At 42.3% G+C, this 20,558-nt stretch overlaps 1 protein-coding gene across 2 annotated transcripts in view; it reads right to left on the reverse strand.

Moving 5' to 3' along the window:
- nrg3b (neuregulin 3b) overlaps positions 1-20,558 on the reverse strand; it is a 448,553-nt gene that overhangs the window by 108,062 nt on the left and 319,933 nt on the right. For both annotated transcript variants that reach the window (XM_035744894.2, XM_035744885.2), the window contains exon 3: positions 17,043-17,116. In XM_035744894.2, the coding sequence (XP_035600787.1) occupies positions 17,043-17,116 (74 nt within the window). The remainder of the gene's footprint in view (positions 1-17,042; positions 17,117-20,558) is intronic.

A 20,558-nucleotide genomic window follows, 5' to 3' on the forward strand; every position in this document is an offset into this window, starting at 1 on the left:
CGTGGTAAAAGTTTGCTTGAGTTTCGTTCAGTTTATTGCCAGCTATGTGTGGCACCATGTTTCCTTTCAATGGAAGGAAAGCGAGAGAAGCGGAGTGGACGGAGCATGGGCAAAGTATTTTTGTGGTAGAGGTAGAAGTTTAAACACTTTTACTTGACTATTTTAAGCAAAGCGTGTGTTATTCGTCACATACAAATATTTATCAGATGTTATTGCGATGTAGTGAAATGCTTGTGTTCCTATTTCCAACAGTGCAGTAGTATCTAACAATTCACAACAATACATACAAATCTAAAAGTAAAAGAATGGAATGAAGAGATATATAAATATTAGATTGAGCAATGTCGGAGTGGCATTGACTGAAATACAATAGAATACAGTATATTCATATGAGGTATATTCATATGAGGTGAGTAAAGCACTATGTACACATTATTTAAACATTATTAAAGTGACCAGTGTTCCATTATTAAAGGGGCCAGTGGTTCCGAGTTTATGTATTTTGGGCAGCAGCCTCTAAGGTGCAGGGTTGCGTAATCGGGTGGCTGGTGCTTGCTATTTAACAGTCTGATGGCTTGAGATAGAAGATGTTTTTCAGTCTCTTGGTCCCAGCTTTGATGCATCTGTACTGACCTCGCCTTCTGGATGATAGCGGGGTGAACAGGTTGTGGCTCTGGTGGTTGATGTCCTTGATGACCTTTTTGGCCTTCCTGTGACATCGGGTGCTGTAGGTGTTCTGGAGGGCAGGTAGTTTGCCCCCTGTGATGCGTGGGCAGACCGCACCTCTGGAGAACCCTGAGGTTGCGGTGCAGTTGCCGTACCAGGCAGTGATACAGCCATACAGGATGCTCTCAGCAGTACATCTATAAAAGCTAGTGAAGATTTTAGGGGCCAAGCCAAATTTCTTCAGCTTCCTGAGCTGTTGCGCCTTCTTCTCCACACTGTCTGTGTTGGTGGACCATTTCAGATCATCAGTGATGTTTACGCCGAGGAACTTGAAGCTTTCCACCTGCTCCACTGGGGTCCTGTCAATGTGGACAGGGGCGTGCTCCCTCTGCTGTTTCCTGAAGTCCACGATCAGCTCATTTGTTTAGTTGAGTGAGAGGTTACTTTCCTGGCACCACTCTCCCAGGGCCCTCACCTCCTCTCTGTAGGCTCTCGTCAATGTTGGTCATGAGTCCTACTACTGTTGTGTCGTCTGCAAAGTTGATGATTGAGCTGGAGGTGTGAATGGCCATGCAGTCATGGGTGAAGAGGAACTACAGGAGGGGGCTGAGCACGTATTGAGGATCAGCGAAGTGGCGGTGTTGTTTCCTACCTTCACCCCCTGGGGTGACCTGTCAGGAAGTCCAGGACGCAGTTGCACAGGGCGGGGTTCAGACCCATGGCTCCGAGCTTAATGATGAGCTTGGAGGGTACTATGGTATTGAATGCTGACCTACAGTCAATGGACAGCATTCCGCTTGTCCAGATGGGATAGGGTAGTATGAAGTGCGATGGCGATTGCATCGTCTGTGGATCTACTGGGGCAGTAAGCAAATTGAAGTGGGTCTGGGGTGTCAGGTAAGGTAGAGGTGATATTATGATCCTTAACTAGCCTCTCACAGCACTTACAGACGTCAGTGCTACAGGGCGATAGTCATGTAGTTCAGTTACCTTTACTCACGTCGGCCATGGTGACGGAGAGCCCACAGTCCTTGGTAGCGGGCCGCGTCAGTGGCACTGTGTTATCCTCAGAGCGGGCGAAGAAGGTGTTTAGCTTGTCCGGAAGCAAGACGTTGGTGTCTATAGTCAATGTGTTGTTAGAACTTCGGTAGTGTTTAGCCAGAGTTACAATACATGTAGTAAAATATTTTTCCTACTCATAGATTGCTAAATCAACCATATTAATTTGGATTGTGGGTCATTTAGATCACAAAAATGTCTAAACTCAAGTTGTTGCATGTGAAAACTAAAAGTAGAATGACATAGGACTAAGCGATATTCTGTCAGAAGATGGGAATAAAAAGCTCTAAGGAAAAACTCTTAGAAAAACAAAGAAACTCTGAATCAATCATGCTGTGGGTTTCAGATAAATATATGCACGATTTACATTTGTAAAATTTTCAGTGTAAATTAAGTTGTACATTTTAAGTGTAATTTAGTGTACATTTTAGTTGAATGATGACGTAATGATTAGAAAGTTGTGGGCTATTATTTGGGGTTAGAAATATGGTGCATCTAGTGGTGACAGGTCTTTAAAAGTATTTGTGTGGTAGTTCAAGAACTATGTAGAACAGGTTTGTATGTAGACTTACTGATATGATAACTAGCTGTATTTATATGTCATAAATACACTTTTTAGGCTTACAGTGACCACTGAAGAAATGGTGGTGTGTTTGCTAGCTTTTTAGTTTTTAATTGACTGGTTATAGTTTTAACAAATTGGTAGATGAAAATATTGGTTGATTGATTGATTGATTTGTTGATTGGTTGATAGGATAGGACAGCTTGAACATGTGAAAGTTAGTTCACTGCCTCTAGCTTGAACGGTTCAAGAGTTACAATTATTGTTTGTCGGTATTATATGCTAAATTATAAAAGTTGGCGTTAGGGCTCTGCTCCTTCAGGGTAGCTCACTGCCAGAGCGAAGCGTCATATGAAGATTATAATATAACTACAGGCAGTGAGCACGATATGCTATAGCAAAACCCCTGAAGGAATAAACACAGAACCCACAGTTGGAGGTTGGGGTGGTGGTGGGATATCATTGCAGCAAGCATAGTGAGTAACAGCTAATTACAGAAGCACGTCAGCAAGAGACACCGACTCATGCGTACACGTGACATCCGGCATTGAGGAAGCATGTGCAGAACTCAGCTCCTCCTTTGCTTATCTCCTTGCCCCCATTCTCAGCATACCTATGTATCCCTATGTGTGTCCCCAACCCACACCCTTACCCTAAACCATGTCTGTATCCTATTCACAACCCTACCCCCTAAACCTGGTTCATATGCTCTACCCAACCCCTCCATCCTCATTTTATCTGTCCTGCTTTGTCTGGTCCTTTGATTGATGCAATTGATTTTATGAACTGCACTTGCTTTTATTTAAGCCTACTTTTAATGTAAGAAGACCTTGAGTACCCCGAAAGGCTTCTTCTAAATACAATGTATTATTAGTAGTAGTATTATTAGAGCATGAATCCAATTGGTACAATATCCGCGGATGCCACTACACTCGGGTTCCCCTTCTGAACTGGCTACGCTTTCTAATTTATAGTGAAGACCAGAGCTAGTGTGAACTAGAGTGAGCTAGCAATGCCCAGGACCAGACCTGGACCAGAGCTAGTGCAGACCAGAGATGTGGTCAGTAATTATGGTCTAATAGTTGTGCAGTTGTGGTCAGTAGTTGTGTGGTTAGTAGTTGTGTGGTTGTGGTCAGTAGTTGTGTGGTTGTGGTCAGTAGTTGTGTTGTTGTAGTAATAAGTTGTGTGGTTCAGTAATTTTGTGGTCAGAAGATGTGTGGTTGTGGTCAATAGTTTTGGTCAGTAGTTGTGGTCATTAGTGGTCAGTAGTTGTTGTCAGTAGTTTTGGAGTTGTGGTCAGTAGTCGTATGGTCAGTAGCTGTGGTCAGCAGGATCCGTGCTGCTGTGCTGTTTGTTGCTACTTGGCTACCAACTCTTTTCCTTTTTCCTTTTCATAACCGTTTAATCTAACTCTGTATTTAACAAGTTCACCGTCTTAGTTTTGTTCTCACTAGACTTTTTTAATTGAACATTTTCGCCCCGGACACGGATCTGCAGGACCACCAGCCAAAAAAGCGAAGTAACATTATGCCTTCTCATTGCAGTCGCTGTATTCATAATACACGGGAGAACTATCGCCTTATGGTGAGGATAGCCACATTACAAGCCTGGCTTCAGACGTAATCATTTTATCAAGGGCATTTTAAGTGTAGGAAAGGATGAAACAGCATCTGTTCAATTTTTTTTAACCTTTATTTAACTAGGAACGTCAGTTAAGAACACATTCTTATTTTCAGTGACAGTCTACACCAGCCAAACCTCAGACAACACTGGGCCAATTGTGCACCACGCTATGGGACTCCCAATCACGGCCAGTAGTGATACAGCCGGGATTTCGACCAGGGTGTCTGTAGTGACACCTCAAGCACTGAGATGCAGTGCCTTAGACCGCAGCGGCACTCAAGAGCCCAAGTCTGTGCCACCAGTAAGTACAGGTAGAAGTGTTAATCCCCCCCTGCACAGCCCCCACAGCCGGACAATTTTCTCACGGCTTGTGGAAAGAATTGCTGTTGGCATGCTCAACCGGTGTCGCTCCTTCAGGTGATAGAAACGTTCAATTACGAAACAAGTCGGAGCCAGAGCATAAGCTACAAGTCTCTCCTCCACCCGTTACTGGTTCTGAGCTGCCGAAGCCTCCCACCATTAGCTCTGACAAATTGACAACCATAGTCATTGGCAAATCCATTACCCGCAATATTAAACTTACAGTTAAAAGAATCATTCAACCATCATACATTGTTTAACAACAGGGGGCAGGGCTACCGACGTAAAGTCTAATTTAAAGATTGTGCTGGCCAAGGCTAAACCTGGTGAGTGTAGAGAGTAAAAGGGATATTGTTATTCACGTCGGCATCAACGATACTAGGATGAAACAGTCAGAGGTCACCAAGCGCAACATAGCTTTAGCGTATAACTTAACCAGAAAGATGTGTCGTCATCGAGTAATTATCTCTGGCTCCCTCCCAGTTAGGTGGAGTGATGAGCTCTACAGCAGACTCACACAACTGCCCCACGTCTTGCTCTTCACTGTAATCAGAGTGCTGATAAAAAAATACTAAGTGTTGAGGAGAGACTGACTGCATCACTTCTTCTTTTTATAAGAAATATTAATTTGTTGAAAATCCCAAATTGTTTGCAGAGTCAACTTATACACAGCTCTGACACACACACTCTGACACACACACTCTGACACACACTTACCCTACCAGACATGCCACCAGTTTTTTTTCCCACAGTCCCCAAATCCAGAACAAACAAGGTTCCATCTCATATCGCTCAAATGAACCGCAAACCTGGTTATAAAAACCCCGGATAAAGCAACACCTCATGGCACAACGCTTCCCCCCTATTTGACCTAGATAGTTTGTGTGAATGTATTGATATGTAGGTTACGTGTACCTTTAAAAAATAATACATGTAGTTATGTCATTGAACTGTTCTTGTCTGTTAATGTTCTGTATTATGTCATGTTTCATGTTTTGTGTGGACCCCAGGAGATCAGATTCTGCTTTTGCAACAGCTAATGGGGATCCTAATAAAATACCAAAACTCAATCGCTGGTTGAATATTTTTTTCTGCCCCTCTCAAAAGATTACATTTGTAGATAATTGGCCCTCCTTCTGGGACTCACCCACAAACAGGACCAAGCCTGGCCTGCTGAGGAGTGGCGGGCTCCATCCTGGTTGGAGGGGTGCTCTCATCTTATCTAATGAGATAGGGTGCAGGCCAGGCAGCACCCTATATTCTTAATTTTTTATTGTGAAAAGCACTGCAAACCATAATTAACAAAATATCCAACACCCGGTTGTGGTTGCCCCAGGTGTTGAGAATATCTGTACTTGGGGGCACAAGTATTAGGGGACACAAATATCAATGAAACAAACAATTATATACATTTTCGGGACTACTGCCCACATCCATTTTTCAACAGAACAAAACAAAATCACCCAAAATGAACATTTTTATTTTTCAACTGCATTATTCTAGTCAGCAATGAAAGCAATATGTACTCAACAAAAACATAAACACAACATGTAAAGAGTTGGTCCCATGTTTCATGGCTGAAATAAAATATTCCAGAAATGCTCCATACGCACAAAAAGTTTATTTCTCTTAAATGTTGTGCAAACATTTGTTTACATCCCTGTCATTGCCCAAGATAATCCATCCACCTGACAGGTGTGGCATATCAAGAAGCTGATTAAACAGCATGATTACACAGGTGCACCTTGTGCTTGGAACAATAAAATAACACTTTAAATTGTGTAATTTTGTCACACAACTCAATGCCACAGATGTCTCAAGTTTTGAGGCAGCGTGCAATTGGCATGTTGACTGCAGAGGAATGTCCACAATAGCTGTTGCCAGATAATGCAATGTTAATGTGTCTACCATAAGCTGCCTCCAATGTTGTTTTAGTGAATTCACCTGTGTGATCGTTTGAGACCAGCTACCCGGAGAGCTGATGAACCTGAGGAGTATTTCTAGCTGTAATAAATCCCTTTGGTGTGGACAAACTCATTCTGATTGGCTGAGCCTGGCTCCCCAGTGGGTGGGCCAAGCACCCATGGCTGCACCCCTGCCCAGTCATGTGAAATCCATAGATTAGGGCATAATGAATTTATTTCAATTGACTGATTTCCTTATTTGAACTGTAATTCAGTAAAATCCTTAAAATTGTTGCATGTTGTGTTTATATTTTTGTTCAGTATATATTTCTCATAAGTAATGACAAAAAAGGGACACAAGAGGGAACCCCACACTCATTTTAGATCAAAGTGTTTTTCTTCTTCACACCCTTTCCTTCATATTTCTATCTCTTTTGCCATCTACTTCCATGTATGGCACATCTACATGTGCCAGAGATGGGAGCAGTTCCTTTCAACATTGACAAAGAGGGGTTCACATCACACTCATTACACTTCAAATGGGTGTCATTTCTTGAAACTCCATGTTTTTAAAATATTCACATTTTAGGCGATGTACAGAACAATCCCAATAAACTTGAACAACTCTTTGGGGTTGATAGTTTTTCTGTTTTCTTCACCATTGGCAATATTCCAGTCTGCAGTTTGTTTCTGTAGTCACTCAATGTTCTGACCACACCGGCACTGAAGAAGAGCTCAAATTGTTCCAGGGGACTGCACTGTACCCTTGTGACTCATCCACCTGTTCTTGACTAAAAGAAAGGCAGATTTAGAAATTAATTCTACATTAACACATTTCAAAAGCTGAAAAGCCTTCATTACCATGCTCCCAGAGCCAGTGAATTAAGTAGTCTCAATGAGAGTGTGAATGTTTACAGCCATTCAACTCAGTGAGAGTGTGAATATTTACAGCCAGTGAAACACTTTTCTCTACCCCCCTGTAGGTGCAATGTATTGCAATGTAACATGCACTGAGTATACAAAACATTAAGAACACCTGATCTTTCCACGACATGGACTGACCAGGTGAATGCTATGATCTCTTATTGATGTCACCTGTTAAATCCAATTTCATCAGTGTAGAGGAAGGTTAAATAACGATTTTTAAGCCTTGAGACAATTGAGAAATGGATTGAGGGCAAAAGTGTGTGTGTGTGGGGGGGGTTGTTCCTAATGTTGTACTCAGTGTACAGTATATCCTATATCATCACCATGTGTGTATATTTACATTTACAATGTAATTATTCAATTAAATAAATATACTAGCACATCCAATGACATTATTATTGTAGACTAGGCTACTTACTCCCATATGCACACAGTGAATAAAAGTTTATTCGACAATAATGTTATCACTGAATGAAGTAGCCATTCAACTCAGTGTGGGTGTGAATGTCCCCTACCCCCAGTCCACAATGGCATGGGTGTAGGGGTAGTTACAATGTGAAATATAGACTAGGCTTATATATCCTATATCACCATGTATGTATATTTTCATTTAAAATGTAATTATTAAATTAAATAAATATACTAGCACATCCAATTACATTATTATTGTAGACTAGGCTACTCCCATATGCACACAGTGTAGTGCCTACATGCCTTTGACAATACCATTATCAACTCAGCAAAAAGTAATTATTTTCAAATAAACCAAATAACCCATGCATTATCAACACAGTAAATATTTCCAAACAATGTCACAATTTTAATATACTTACTTTTCAATCGGATCGGTGCCGTCTTGGTAATTCTTCATTGTCTGTTAGGAAACTACACTACATGACCAAAAATATATGGACACCTGCTCGTCGAGCATCTTATTCCCAAATCATGGGCATTAATATAGAGTTGTTCCCCCTTTGCTGCTATAACAGCCTCTACTCTTCTGGGAAGGCTTTCCACATGATGTTGGAACATTGCTGGCAGGGACTTGCTGCAGACACAACGTTTGAAACACAGAATTATCTAGAATGTCATTGTATGCTGTAGCTCAGCCCTGGAAACCCATTTCATGAAGCTCCCGATGAACAGTTCTTGTGCTGACGTTGCTTCCAGAGGCAGTTTAGAACTTGGTAGTGAGTGTTGCAACCGAGGATAGATGATTTTTAAGCGCTTCAGCACTCAACGTTCCCACTCTGTGAGCTGGTGTAGCCTACCACTTTGCGGCTGAGCCGTTGTTGCTCCTAGATGTTTCCACTTCACAATAACAGCACTTGCAGTTGACCGGGAAGCTCTAGCAGGGAAGAAATGTGATGAACTGACTTGATAGGAAGGTGGCATGCTATGACGGTGCCACGTTGAAAGTCACTGAGCTCTTCAGTAAGGCTATTCTACTGCCAATGTTTGTTTATGGAGATTGCATGGCTGTGTGCTCAATTTTAAAGACCTGTCAGCAATGGGTGTGGCTGAAATAGCCGAATACACTAATTTGAAAGGGTGTCCAAATATCACTCAAAAGTTTGGACACATAATTATTCCAGGGTTTTTCTTAATTTTTTAAATATTTTCTACTTTAGTAGAAGACATCAAAACTATGAAATAACACATATGGAATCATGTAGTAACCAAAAAAAGTGTTAAACAAATCTAAATATATTTAGCATTTCCATTATCAGGTGTGCCTTTTTAAAAGTTCATTTGTGGAATTTCTTTCCTTCTTAATGCGTTTGAGCCAATCAGTTGTGTTATGACAAGGTAGGGGTGGTATACAGAAGTCCATATTATGGTAAGAACAGCTAAAATAAGCAAAGAGAAACTATAGTCCATCATTACTTTAAGACATGAAGGTCAGTAAATAGGAAACATTTCAAGAACTTTGATAGTTTCTTCCTTCAAGTGCAGTCGGAAAAACCAAGTGCTATAATAAAATTGACTCTCCCGAGGACCGCCACAGGACAGGAAGACCCAGAGTTACCTCTGCTGCAGAGGATTTACCAGCCTCAGAAATTGCAGCCCAAATAAATGCATCACAGAGTTCAAGTAACAGACAAATCTCAACATCAACTGTTCAGAGGAGACTGCGTGAATCAGGCCTTAATGGTCATATTTCAGCAAAGAACCCACTACCAAAGGACATCAATAAGAAGAAGAGACTTGCTTGGGACAAAAAACACGAGCAATGGACATTAGACCTGTGGAAATCTGTCCTTTGGTCTCATGAGTCCAAATTTTAGATTTTTTGTTCCCACCACCGTGTCGTTGTGAGATGCAGAGTAGGTGAACGGATGATCTCTGCATGTGTGCTTCCCACCGTGAAGCATGGAGGAGGAGGTGTGATAGTTTGGGGGTCCTTTGAGGGTGACACTGTCGTGATTTGTTTAGAATTCAAGTCACACTTAACCAGCATGGCTACCACAGAATTGTGCAGCGATACGCCATCCCTTTGGTTTGCTCTTAGTGGGACTATGATTTGTTTTTCAACAGGACAATGACCCAACACATCTCCAGGCCCGGCCTCAACCTAGTTGAGATGGTTTGGGACGAGTTGGACCACAGAATGAAGGAAAAGCAGCCAACAACTGCTCAGCATATGTGGGAACTCCTTCAAAACAGTTGGAAAAGCATTCCAGGTGAAGCTGGTTGAGAGAATGCCAAGAGTGTGCAAAGCTGTCATCAAGGCAACGGGTGGCTATTTTGAAGAATATAAATATAAAATATATTTGGATTTGTTTTACACTTTCTATATGATCCCATATGTTATTTCATCGTTTTTATGTCTTCACTATTATTCTATGCAGAAAATAGTAAAAATAAAATCCTTGAACGAGTAGGTGTGTCAACTTTTGACTGGTACTGTACAGAATATATATATATATTTTTAACCACTGCAATTACCGCGACTTTAAATACCACTGCTTTAGACTGTTCTAAACAGGGGTTGGAACAAAAGACAAATGTGAATAATTTAGTTCTGAACAGAACCATTATTTTCTTCATTCCATTCCACTGTTCTGACCAGCAAAGTACATTTCTTAACCGGATCAAACCAAAACAAAGTACCAATTTATATCGTTCCTTTCCGTTCCTTTTTAAACCTCTGAAATCAAAATGTTTGTTACACTTAGCTCAACATTGCATTACTTCACCAATCAGTGCGGATAGAGCAGCTTGCCATGGAGCGGGTAAGTGATTTAAACTGCATAGGAAAGTCATTAAGAGCAAGTTGTATTTTTCCGTAACAGCATGGTTTAATCATAATGAAAGACAAACACACACACACTGTGCTGCCAGTCACAGTGTAGGGTGCAAGATGAAACGGAAATGTTGCAGGTGAGGGGAGGGCGTGAGAGGGTGGAGGAAGCTTGTCTTTGTGAGCTGGGCATCTTGTTATGACTTACATCATCTGAATTAGGCCCAAAGAATTATACCTACAGAGGAGCGGCTTCTATGGAGGAACTTTGAATGTCTTTGAACTTCCAAGTTGGTTTAACATTAGCCAGCTAACAGAGTGTGCAGAGCCGCACTAGAATTAAAAACAAGTCTTACCCTATTGCCGTTAATAAATTCAACGTGAAACATAATAACTATAGTATCTTTAACCACAGTAGCATTGAAACAGTTAATCCATTCTTTTAAACTCAGCCCAAGATGGCGTAGCAGTAAGACGTCTTGTCATGTCGCGTCCCTTTGTATATATAGTTTTTTTTAGTTTTTTTTAGTTTTTACATATTTTTCTTCACATATCTTTTAAAACATTTTGCTAAACCTCAACTTCTAAATACTCTCCTGCAACCCGCCTCACCCAATGTAGCTATTTTTCCTAAAGTATTTATATTTACTTCGAATCCGGAACCCCTCGACTGAAGCTAGCCAGCTAACTACCAGCTAGCTATCAGTCAGCAAAACATTGCTAGCGGTCTTCAGCTAACCGGTCATCAGCTACCCTTTAGCTCGGAAAGCTCTCGCCAGTTCGAACAACGCGACTCTAACCAGAGCATAACGGACCTATTTATTTATTTTTATCCCCGGATTCCCACCACAAACGGAACATCTTCAGCTGGATCTTCACAACTAGCTATCTAGCTAACCGCAACCCCAGATGATTACTCCTGGCTAGCGTTTCCACCCACTTAGCTTGAAGCTAGCCCGGCCAGAGCCCTTGTGCTACCACCGTAGCATACTCCTGGGCTACAATATCTGGACCCACGACCGGTCTATCGATGTCACCGCATGAAGAGGAATAAACAGACTCACCCCATCGCAACGTCCCCCAAAGGCTAACTCTCTAGCCCTTGCTATCTCCTTGCTTGCTAATTCGGCCTGCTAACTGCTAGCTTGTTTAGCCCCGGTCCGCTAACTGCTACCTTGTTTAGCCCCGGCCTACTAACTGTTAGCTTGTTAGCACAGGCCTGCTAACCGTCTGAATCGCTGCGTCCCAAACACTCACTGGACCCATATTTACTTTCTATCTCTTTCGATTTTTAATTTGTTTATACCTTCCGGTAACCTGCCTCACCCAATGTGATACGGAATCGCTATTATTTTAAATTTTTAGAACACACTCAAGAACCTCCAGAAGCTAAACAGCTAACTAGCTACAAGCTATTTAGTCATTGTTCATTTTTTAACCTGGATAACACTCGCCAGTCCAGCTTCCCTGCCCCATCCACCGCTGCCCCCTGGACACTGATCACTTGGCTACATAGCTGATGCATGCTGGACTGTCCATTAATCACGGTACTCCATTCTGCTTGTTTATGTTTTATCTGTCGGCCCCAGCCGCACTCAGGCTCTGTGTGTAGTTAATCCGACCCCCCTGCCTAGCCTACGCCATTTTACCTGCTGTTGTTGTGCTAGCTGATTAGCTGTTATTGTCTCACCTACTGTTTTAGCTAGCTCTCCCAATTCAACACCTGTGATTACTGTATGCCTCGCTGTATGTCTCTCTCAAATGTCAATATGCCTTGTATACTGTTGTTCAGGTTAGTTATCATGGTTTTAGTTTACAATGGAGCCCCTAGTTCCACTCTTCATACCCCTGATACCTCCTTTGTCCCACCTCCCACACATGCGGTGACCTCACCCATTACAACCAGCATGTCCAGAGATACAACCTCTCTCATCATCACCCAGTGCCTGGGCTTACCTCCGCTGTACCCGCACCCCACCATACCCCTGTCTGCGCATTATGCCCTGCATATATTCTACTATGCCCAGAAACCTGCTCCTCTTATTCTCTGTCCCCAACGCTCTAGGCGACCAGTTTTGATAGCCTTTAGCCGCACCCTCATACTACTCCTTCTCTGTTCCGCGAGTGATGTGGAGGTAAACCCAGGCCCTGCATGTCCCCAGGCACCCTCATTTGTTGACTTCTGTGATCGAAAAAGCCTTGGTTTCATGCATGTCAACATCAGAAGCCTCCTCCCTAAGTTTGTTTTACTCACTGCTTTAGCACACTCTGCTAACCCTGATGTCCTTGCCGTGTCTGAATCCTGGCTCAGGAAGGCCACCAAAAATTCTGAGATTTCCATACCCAACTATAACATCTTCCGTCAAGATAGAACTGCCAAAGGGGGAGGAGTTGCAGTCTACTGCAGAGATAGCCTGCAAAGTAATGTCATACTTTCCAGGTCCATACCCAAACAGTTCAAACTACTAATTTTGAAAATTACTCTCTCCAGAAATAAGTCTCTCACTGTTGCCGCCTGCTACCGACCCCCCTCAGCTCCCAGCTGTGCCCTGGACACCATTTGTGAATTGATCGCCCCCCATCTAGCTTCAGAGTTTGTTCTGTTAGGTGACCTAAACTGGGATATGCTTAACACCCCGGCAGTCCTACAATCTAAGTTAGATGCCCTCAATCTCACACAAATCATCAAGGAACCCACCAGGTACAACCCTAAACAAGGGTACCCTCATAGACGTCATCCTGACCAACTGGCCCTCCAAATACACCTCCGCTGTCTTCAACCAGGATCTCAGCGATCACTGCCTCATTGCCTGTATCCGCTACGGAGCCGCAGTCAAACGACCACCCCTCATCTCTGTCAAAAGCTCCCTAAAACACTTCTGTGAGCAGGCCTTTCTAATCGACCTGGCCCGTGTATCCTGGAAGGACATTGACCTCATCCCGTCAGTTGAGGATGCCTGGTCATTTTTTTAAAGTAACTTCCTCACCATTTTAGATAAGCATGCTCCGTTCAAAAAATGCAGAACTAAGAACAGATACAGCCCTTGGTTCACTCCAGACCTGACTGCCCTCGACCATCACAAAAACATCCTGTGGCGGACTGCAATAGCATCGAATAGTCCCCGCGATATGCAACTGTTCAGGGAAGTCAGGAACCAATACACGCAGTCAGTCAGGAAAGCTAAGGCCAGCTTCTTCAGGCAGAAGTTTGCATTCTGTAGCTCCAACTCCAAAAAGTTCTGGGACACTGTGAAGTCCATGGAGAACAAGAGCACCTCCTCCCAGCTGCCCACTGCACTGAGGCAAGGTAACACGGTCACCAGCGATAAATCCATGATTATCAAAAACTTCAACAAGCATTTCTCAACGGCTGGCCATGCCTTCCGCCTGGCTACTCCAACCTCGGCCAACAGCTCTGCCCCCCACGCAGCTACTCGCCCAAGCCTCTCCAGGTTCTCCTTTACCCAAATCCAGATAGCAGATGTTCTGAAAGAGCTGCAAAACCTGGACCCGTACAAATCAGCTGGGCTTGACAATCTGTACCCTCTTTGTCTGAAACTATCCGCCGCCATTGTCGCAACCCCTATTACCAGCCTGTTCAACCTCTCTTTCATATTGTCTGAGATCCCCAAGGATTGGAAAGCTGCTGCAGTCATCCCCCTCTTCAAAGGGGGAGACACCCTGGACCCAAACTGTTACAGACCTATATCCATCCTGCCCTGCCTATCTAAGGTCTTCGAAAGCCAAGTCAACAAACAGGTCACTGACCATCTCGAATCCCACCGTACCTTCTCCGCTGTGCAATCTGGTTTCCGAGCCGGTCACGGGTGCACCTCAGCCACGCTCAGGTACTAAACGATATCATAACCGCCATCGATAAAAGACAATACTGTGCAGCCGTCTTCATCGACCTTGCCAAGGCTTTCGACTCTGTCAATCACCATATTCTTATCGGCAGACTCAGTAGCCTCAGTCTTTCGGATGACTGCCTTGCCTGGTTCACCAATTACTTTGCAGACAGAGTTCAGTGTGTCAAATCAGAGGGCATGCTGTCCGGTCCTCTGGCAGTCTCTATGGGGGTGCCACAGGGTTCAATTCTCCGGGCCGACTCTTTTCTCTGTATATATCAATGATGTTGCTCTTGCTGCGGGCGATTCCCTGATCCACCTCTATGCAGACGACACCATTCTATATACTTCCGGCCCGTCCTTGGACACTGTGCTATCTAACCTCCAAACGAGCTTCAATGCCATACAACACTCCTTCCGTGGCCTCCAATTGCTCTTAAACGCTAGTAAAACCAAATGCATGCTTTTCAACCATTCGCTGCCTGCACCCGCACGCCTGACCAGCATCACCACCCTGGATGGTTCCGACCTTGAATATGTGGACATCTATAAGTACCTAGGTGTCTGGCAAGACTGTAAACTCTCCTTCCAGACTCATATCAAACATCTCCAATTGAAAATCAATTCAAGAGTCGGCTTTCTATTCCGCAACAAAGCCTCCTTCACTCACGCCTCCAAAATTACCCTAGTGAAACTGACCATCCTACCGATCCTCGACTTTGGCGATGTCATCTACAAAATTGCTTCCAACACTCTACTCAGCAAACTGTATGCAGTTTATCACAGTGCCATCCGTTTTGTCACTAAAGCACCTTATAACACCCATCACTGCGACTTGTATGCTCTAGTCGGCTGGCCCTCGCTACATATTCGTCGCCAGACCCACTGGCTCCAGGTCATCTACAAGTCCACGCTAGGTAAAGATACGCCTTATCTCAGTTCACTGGTCACGATGGCAACACCCATCCGTAGCACGCGCTCCAGCAGGTGTATCTCACTGATCATCCCAAAGGCCAACACCTCATTTGGCCGCCTTTCGTTCCAGTACTCTGCTGCCTGTGACTGGAACGAATTGCAAAAATCGCTTAAGTTGGAGACTTTTATCTCCCTCACCAACTTCAAACATCTGCTATCTGAGCAGCTAACCGATCGCTGCAGCTGTACATAGTCTATTGGTAAATAGCCCACCTATTTTCACCTACCTCATCCCCATACTGTTTTTATTTATTTACTTTTCTGCTCTTTTGCACACCAATATCTCTACCTGTACATGACCATCTGATCATTTATCACTCCAGTGTTAATCTGCAAAATTGTAATTATTCGCCTACCTCCTCATGCCTTTTGCACACAATGTATATAGACTCCCCCTTTTTTTCTACTGTGTTATTGACTCCATGTGTACCTCTGTGTTGTCTGTTCACACTGCTATGCTTTATCTTGGCCAGGTCGCAGTTGCAAATGAGAACTTGTTCTCAACTGGCCTACCTGGTTAAATAAAGGTGAAATAACATTTTAAAAATAAAAAAAACATCTCTCCCTAATTTCTGAACCATGCTTGTAATGTTGCCTTTAGGCTACAGTAACCTATTATTCAGAGGAGAGAGGCAGGTCGCTTACACGCACACCCACTAACAAAAATGTTCAGCTAGCAGGCAGATGCTGGAATAAGTTTCCAAGTGACTTAGGGAGAGCTTTGCATAGGCATTTTGTTAGGATTTTTGTGGGACTGGAAAAAAATGCCCGGAACGTAAAATAACATTATTAACCAGGTCCCCTGATTTTAAAATAACGGTTCTGTTGCAGAACACTATAGATCACTTTCGTTTCGAGTTCTGTTCCTCAAATAATGTAGTTATAGTTCCGTTCCATGAACCAGTTCAAATCTTTGGTACTAACTAAACTGTAATGAGCTTTATATTGATTTCATGTTCGTGTGATGGCCACATCTACTTTCTCAATTCTAATTCTCCAACAGAAGGACGCTGCACGTGTTACACTCAAGCAATTCATACCACTTAAAAGATAAATGCATTTGAATCCAAATTTACTAATGTACTAATCAAATGTTGATATTGGTAGGTAATGAAAATATCAATAATTCCAGAGAAAGGTAATGACATATTTTTGGCATATCAGATTTGGAATAATTTCAATGACATTGCAGAAACACTGAGTATACTCAAGGGGTAAACAAACACACCTCATGCTAAAATGCTAGAAGTACTTTTAAACAAGAGAAAGTAAACTCAAGGATACTTTCTCTTCTTTGACTTGATAAAGTTAAACAAGGATTTGATGTATTTGTGTGTCTTCTGGCCGACACAGTTTATGTCTCCTTTGCTGGAGGGGATAATGTGAAGCCTGGCTCAATACGTTTGTATTTATCTTGACCAGAGTAATAAGGTATATTTAAAAATGTAACCTTTATTTAACTATGCAAGTCAGTTAAGAACAAATTCTTATTTACAATAACGGCCTACCAGGGAACAGTGGGTTAATTGCCTTGTACAGGGGCAGAATTACACATTTTTACCTTGTCAGCTCGGGGATTCAATCCACAAACCTGCTCTAACCACCAGGCTACCTGCCAACCCCCCTGCAGTGGGGTTAGAGCATTGGGCCAGTAACTGAAAGGTTGCAAGATCAAATCCCCGAGCTGCCAAGGTAAAAATCTGTTGTTCTGGCCCTGAATGAGGCAGTTAACCAACTGTTCCTAGTCATTGAAAATAAGAATTTGTTCTTAACTGACTTGCATAGTTAAATAAAATCAAAAATAGAAGACAGATAACTCCCTAATACTCTTTTGTTTGAACTTTTCTGCAGGATCAATACAGGAAGACATGTACTTGGGTCAGATAAGATGGAGTCCGTCTTGGGTACAAACTGGTCACAGCGTAGTCCGTGGTAACCCTCTTTACACCTGCAACAGAGACAACAGAGATCAATATCCAGGGTCTATTGAGGAAAAAGACCCTCTCACAACATGCATGTGAGTAGAGTGGGTAGAGTCTGAGTTATTTTAGTAATTTACCAGGCACTCAAATCCAGAGCAACTAAATCATTGCATTCAACTAAAGTAGGCAAAACAACTACATTTCACGATCATTGCAAGCATAACCTTCTTGAAAACTAGCCACTATCTGCCAAATCAGTGCTAGAGAGGGAGGAAGAGAATATACGTGCAAGTACAAGTTTATGTGTAGCATATGTATGTCCATCTTCAAAGGAGAGAAAGAAGACATTCAAGAAGATTCACATTTTGGGGGAAATGATTCAGAGACTGGAGGGAGAGATGGAGAGTAAACTCATATTGGAGAGTAAACTCATATTGGAGGACGAGTATGCTAATGAGGATGGGAAGAAAGAGAGAGAAAAGAAGAGGGCAGTTTTGGCCCATCCTAAGCAGTGCCTGCAACCCACTGATAGCACAGTCCTGACAGTAATGTCATGTACCAGTGGAGGTATTGGAAGGACTTGGATGGAAATATTCTCTCTCCAGACCTGGGTTCAAAAAGTATTTGTTTTCTTCCAAGTATCTACGCTTGATTGAGCTCATATGGCACAACGTTAACAATGGAATAGTCCCAAATGTGCACACCCAGGCAGGCTCAAACACTCCAGGCAGGCTCAATCAAGAGTTTAAAGGTGAACTTACAGCGTTTTAACTACTTTGCAGATATGAAATAGGCAACAATATCATTAAAAAATATAAAATTTGCACATTAGCTTCAAAACCAACTTTATAAGAGGTTTTAAAAATAGGTTCTATTTGACTCAAAATTCCATACGTACAGTAAGGCAATGTTGGCAGAATACAGTTTGAAGTCTGAAGTTTACATACACTTAAGTTGGAGTCATTAAAACTTGTTTTTCAACCACTTCACACATTTCTTGTTAAAACCTCTTTGGGCTAAGGGGCAGTATTTTGACATCCGGATGAAAAGTGTGCCCAAAGTAAACTGCCTGTTACTCAGGCCTAGAAGCTAGGATATGCATATAATTGGTAGATTTGGATAGAAAACACTCTAACGTTTCTATAACTGTTAAAATAATTTTTAGAAAGAGTTTCATAAGCAAGAATTTGTAGTTTGGCTCCCATTTTGGCTGTAGTGTTCTCATGCGTGTGTATGAGAGGTTCTTGGTTGTTTATCTCCGGTAAAGACAATAACAATTCTTCGTCTTAAATTGTATTATTTATTTACGTATTAGGGTAGCTGAGGTTTGATTATAAACGTTGTTTGACTTGTTTGAGAAGTTTATTGGTAACGTTTGGTAACGTTTGGGATTCATTTTTTAAGCAAGCTATACTGAGTTTTTGGAGTTATAAAGAAGGACTTTATCAAATAAAAGGACCATTTGTGATGTAGCTGGGACCTTTTGGAGTGCCAACAGAAGAAGATCGTCAAAGCTAAGGCTTTTATTAAATCGCATCTGCCTGGTTGGAAAATGTTTTTCATGCTTTTGTATGCGGGGCGCTGTCCTCAGATAATCGCATGGTTTGCTTGGTTTGCTTTCGCCGTAAAGCCTTTTCGAAATCTGACACAGCGGCTGGATTAACAAGAAGTTAAGCTTTATTTTGATGTATGACACTTGTATTTTCATGAATGTTAAATGTTTCTATTTCTGTAATTTGAATTTCGCACTCTGCATTTTCACCGGATGTTGTCGAGGTGGATTGCTAGCAGAACGCCTGCGCCAGAAAGGTTAACAACCTATAGTTTTGGCAAGTCGGTCAGGACATCTACTTTGTGCATGACACAAGCCATTTTCCCAACAATTCCAATAATTCACTGTATCACAATTCCAGTGGGTCAGAAGTTTACATACACTAAGTTGACTGTGCCTTTCAACAGCTTGGAAAATTCCAGAAAATGATGTCATGGCTTTAGAAGCTTCTGCTAGGCTAATTTACATAATTTGAGTCTATTGGAGGTGCACCTGTGGATGTGTTTAAAGGCCTACCTTCAAACACAGTGCTTCTTTGCTTGACATCATGGGAAAATCAAAAGAAATTAGCCAAGACCTCAGAAAAAGAATTGTAGACCTCTACGAGTCTGATTCATCCTTGGGAGCAATTTCCAAATGCCTGAAGGTACCACGTTCATCTGTACAAACAATAGTACGCAAGAATAAACACCATGGGACCACGTAGCCGTCATACCGATCAGGACAGAGACGTGTTCTGTGTCCTAGAGAGGAACGTACTTTGGTTCAAAAAGTGCAAATCAATTCCAGAACAACAGCAAAGGACCTTGTGAAGATGCTGGTGGGAACAGGTACAAAAGCATTTATATCCACAGTAAAAAGAGTTCTATATCGACATAACCTGAAAGGCCACTCAGCAAGGAAGAAGCCACTGCTCCAAAACCCTAAATAAAAAAGACAGACTATGGTTTGCAACTGCATGTGAGGACAAAGATCGCAGTTTTTGTTGAAATGTCCTCTGATCTGATGAAAAAATAATTGAACAATTTTTCCATAATGACCATTGTTATGTTTGGAGTAAAAAGGGAGAGGCTTGCAAGCCGAAAACAACATCCCAACCGTGAAGCACGGGGGTGGCAGAATCCCCATGTTGTGGGGGTGCTTTGCTCCAGGAGAGACTGGTGCAACAAAGTCAAGGTATTGGAGTGGCCATCACAAAGCCCTGACCTCAATCCTGTAGATATGTGTGAGCAGAACTGAAAAAGCATGTACGAGCATGCTGAAATCCATTCAGGTGTATTTTGTGGCTTTTGGTGAATGCGTTCTGAAGTCGCGCTGTTGCTACTGCCTGTAAAGTTCAAAGTGAATGATGGCAGGTCCTTGTGCCAAGTGGCTTACAGTGCATTCGGAAAGTAATTCAGACACTTTCCCTTTTTCCACAATTTATAACTTTACAGCCTTATTCTAAAATGGATTAAATTAAATGTTCTTGTGATCAATCTACACACAATACCCAAATAATGCCAAAGTGTAAACATGTTCTTAGACATTTTTGCAAATGTATTAAAAAAAACAATATACCTTATTTACATAAGTATTCAGACCCTTTGCTATGAGACTCGAAATTGAGCTCAGGTGCATCCTGTTTCCATTGATCATCGTTGAGATGTTTCTACAACTTCATTGGAGTCCACCTGTGGTAAATTCAAATGATTGGACATGATTTGGAAAGGCACCTGTCTATATAAGGTCCTACAGTTGACAGTGTATGTCAGAACAAAAACCAAGCCATGAGGTCGAAGGAATTGTCCATTGAGATTTGAGACAGGTTTGTGTCGAGGTGCAGATCTGGAGAAGGGTACCAAAACATTTCTGGAGCATTGAAGGTCCCCAAGAAAAGTGGCATCCATCATTCCTAAATGGAAGAATTTTGGAAC

Source organism: Oncorhynchus keta, chromosome 3 (assembly GCF_023373465.1).
Source record: "Oncorhynchus keta strain PuntledgeMale-10-30-2019 chromosome 3, Oket_V2, whole genome shotgun sequence".
Lineage (NCBI taxonomy): Eukaryota > Metazoa > Chordata > Actinopteri > Salmoniformes > Salmonidae > Oncorhynchus > Oncorhynchus keta.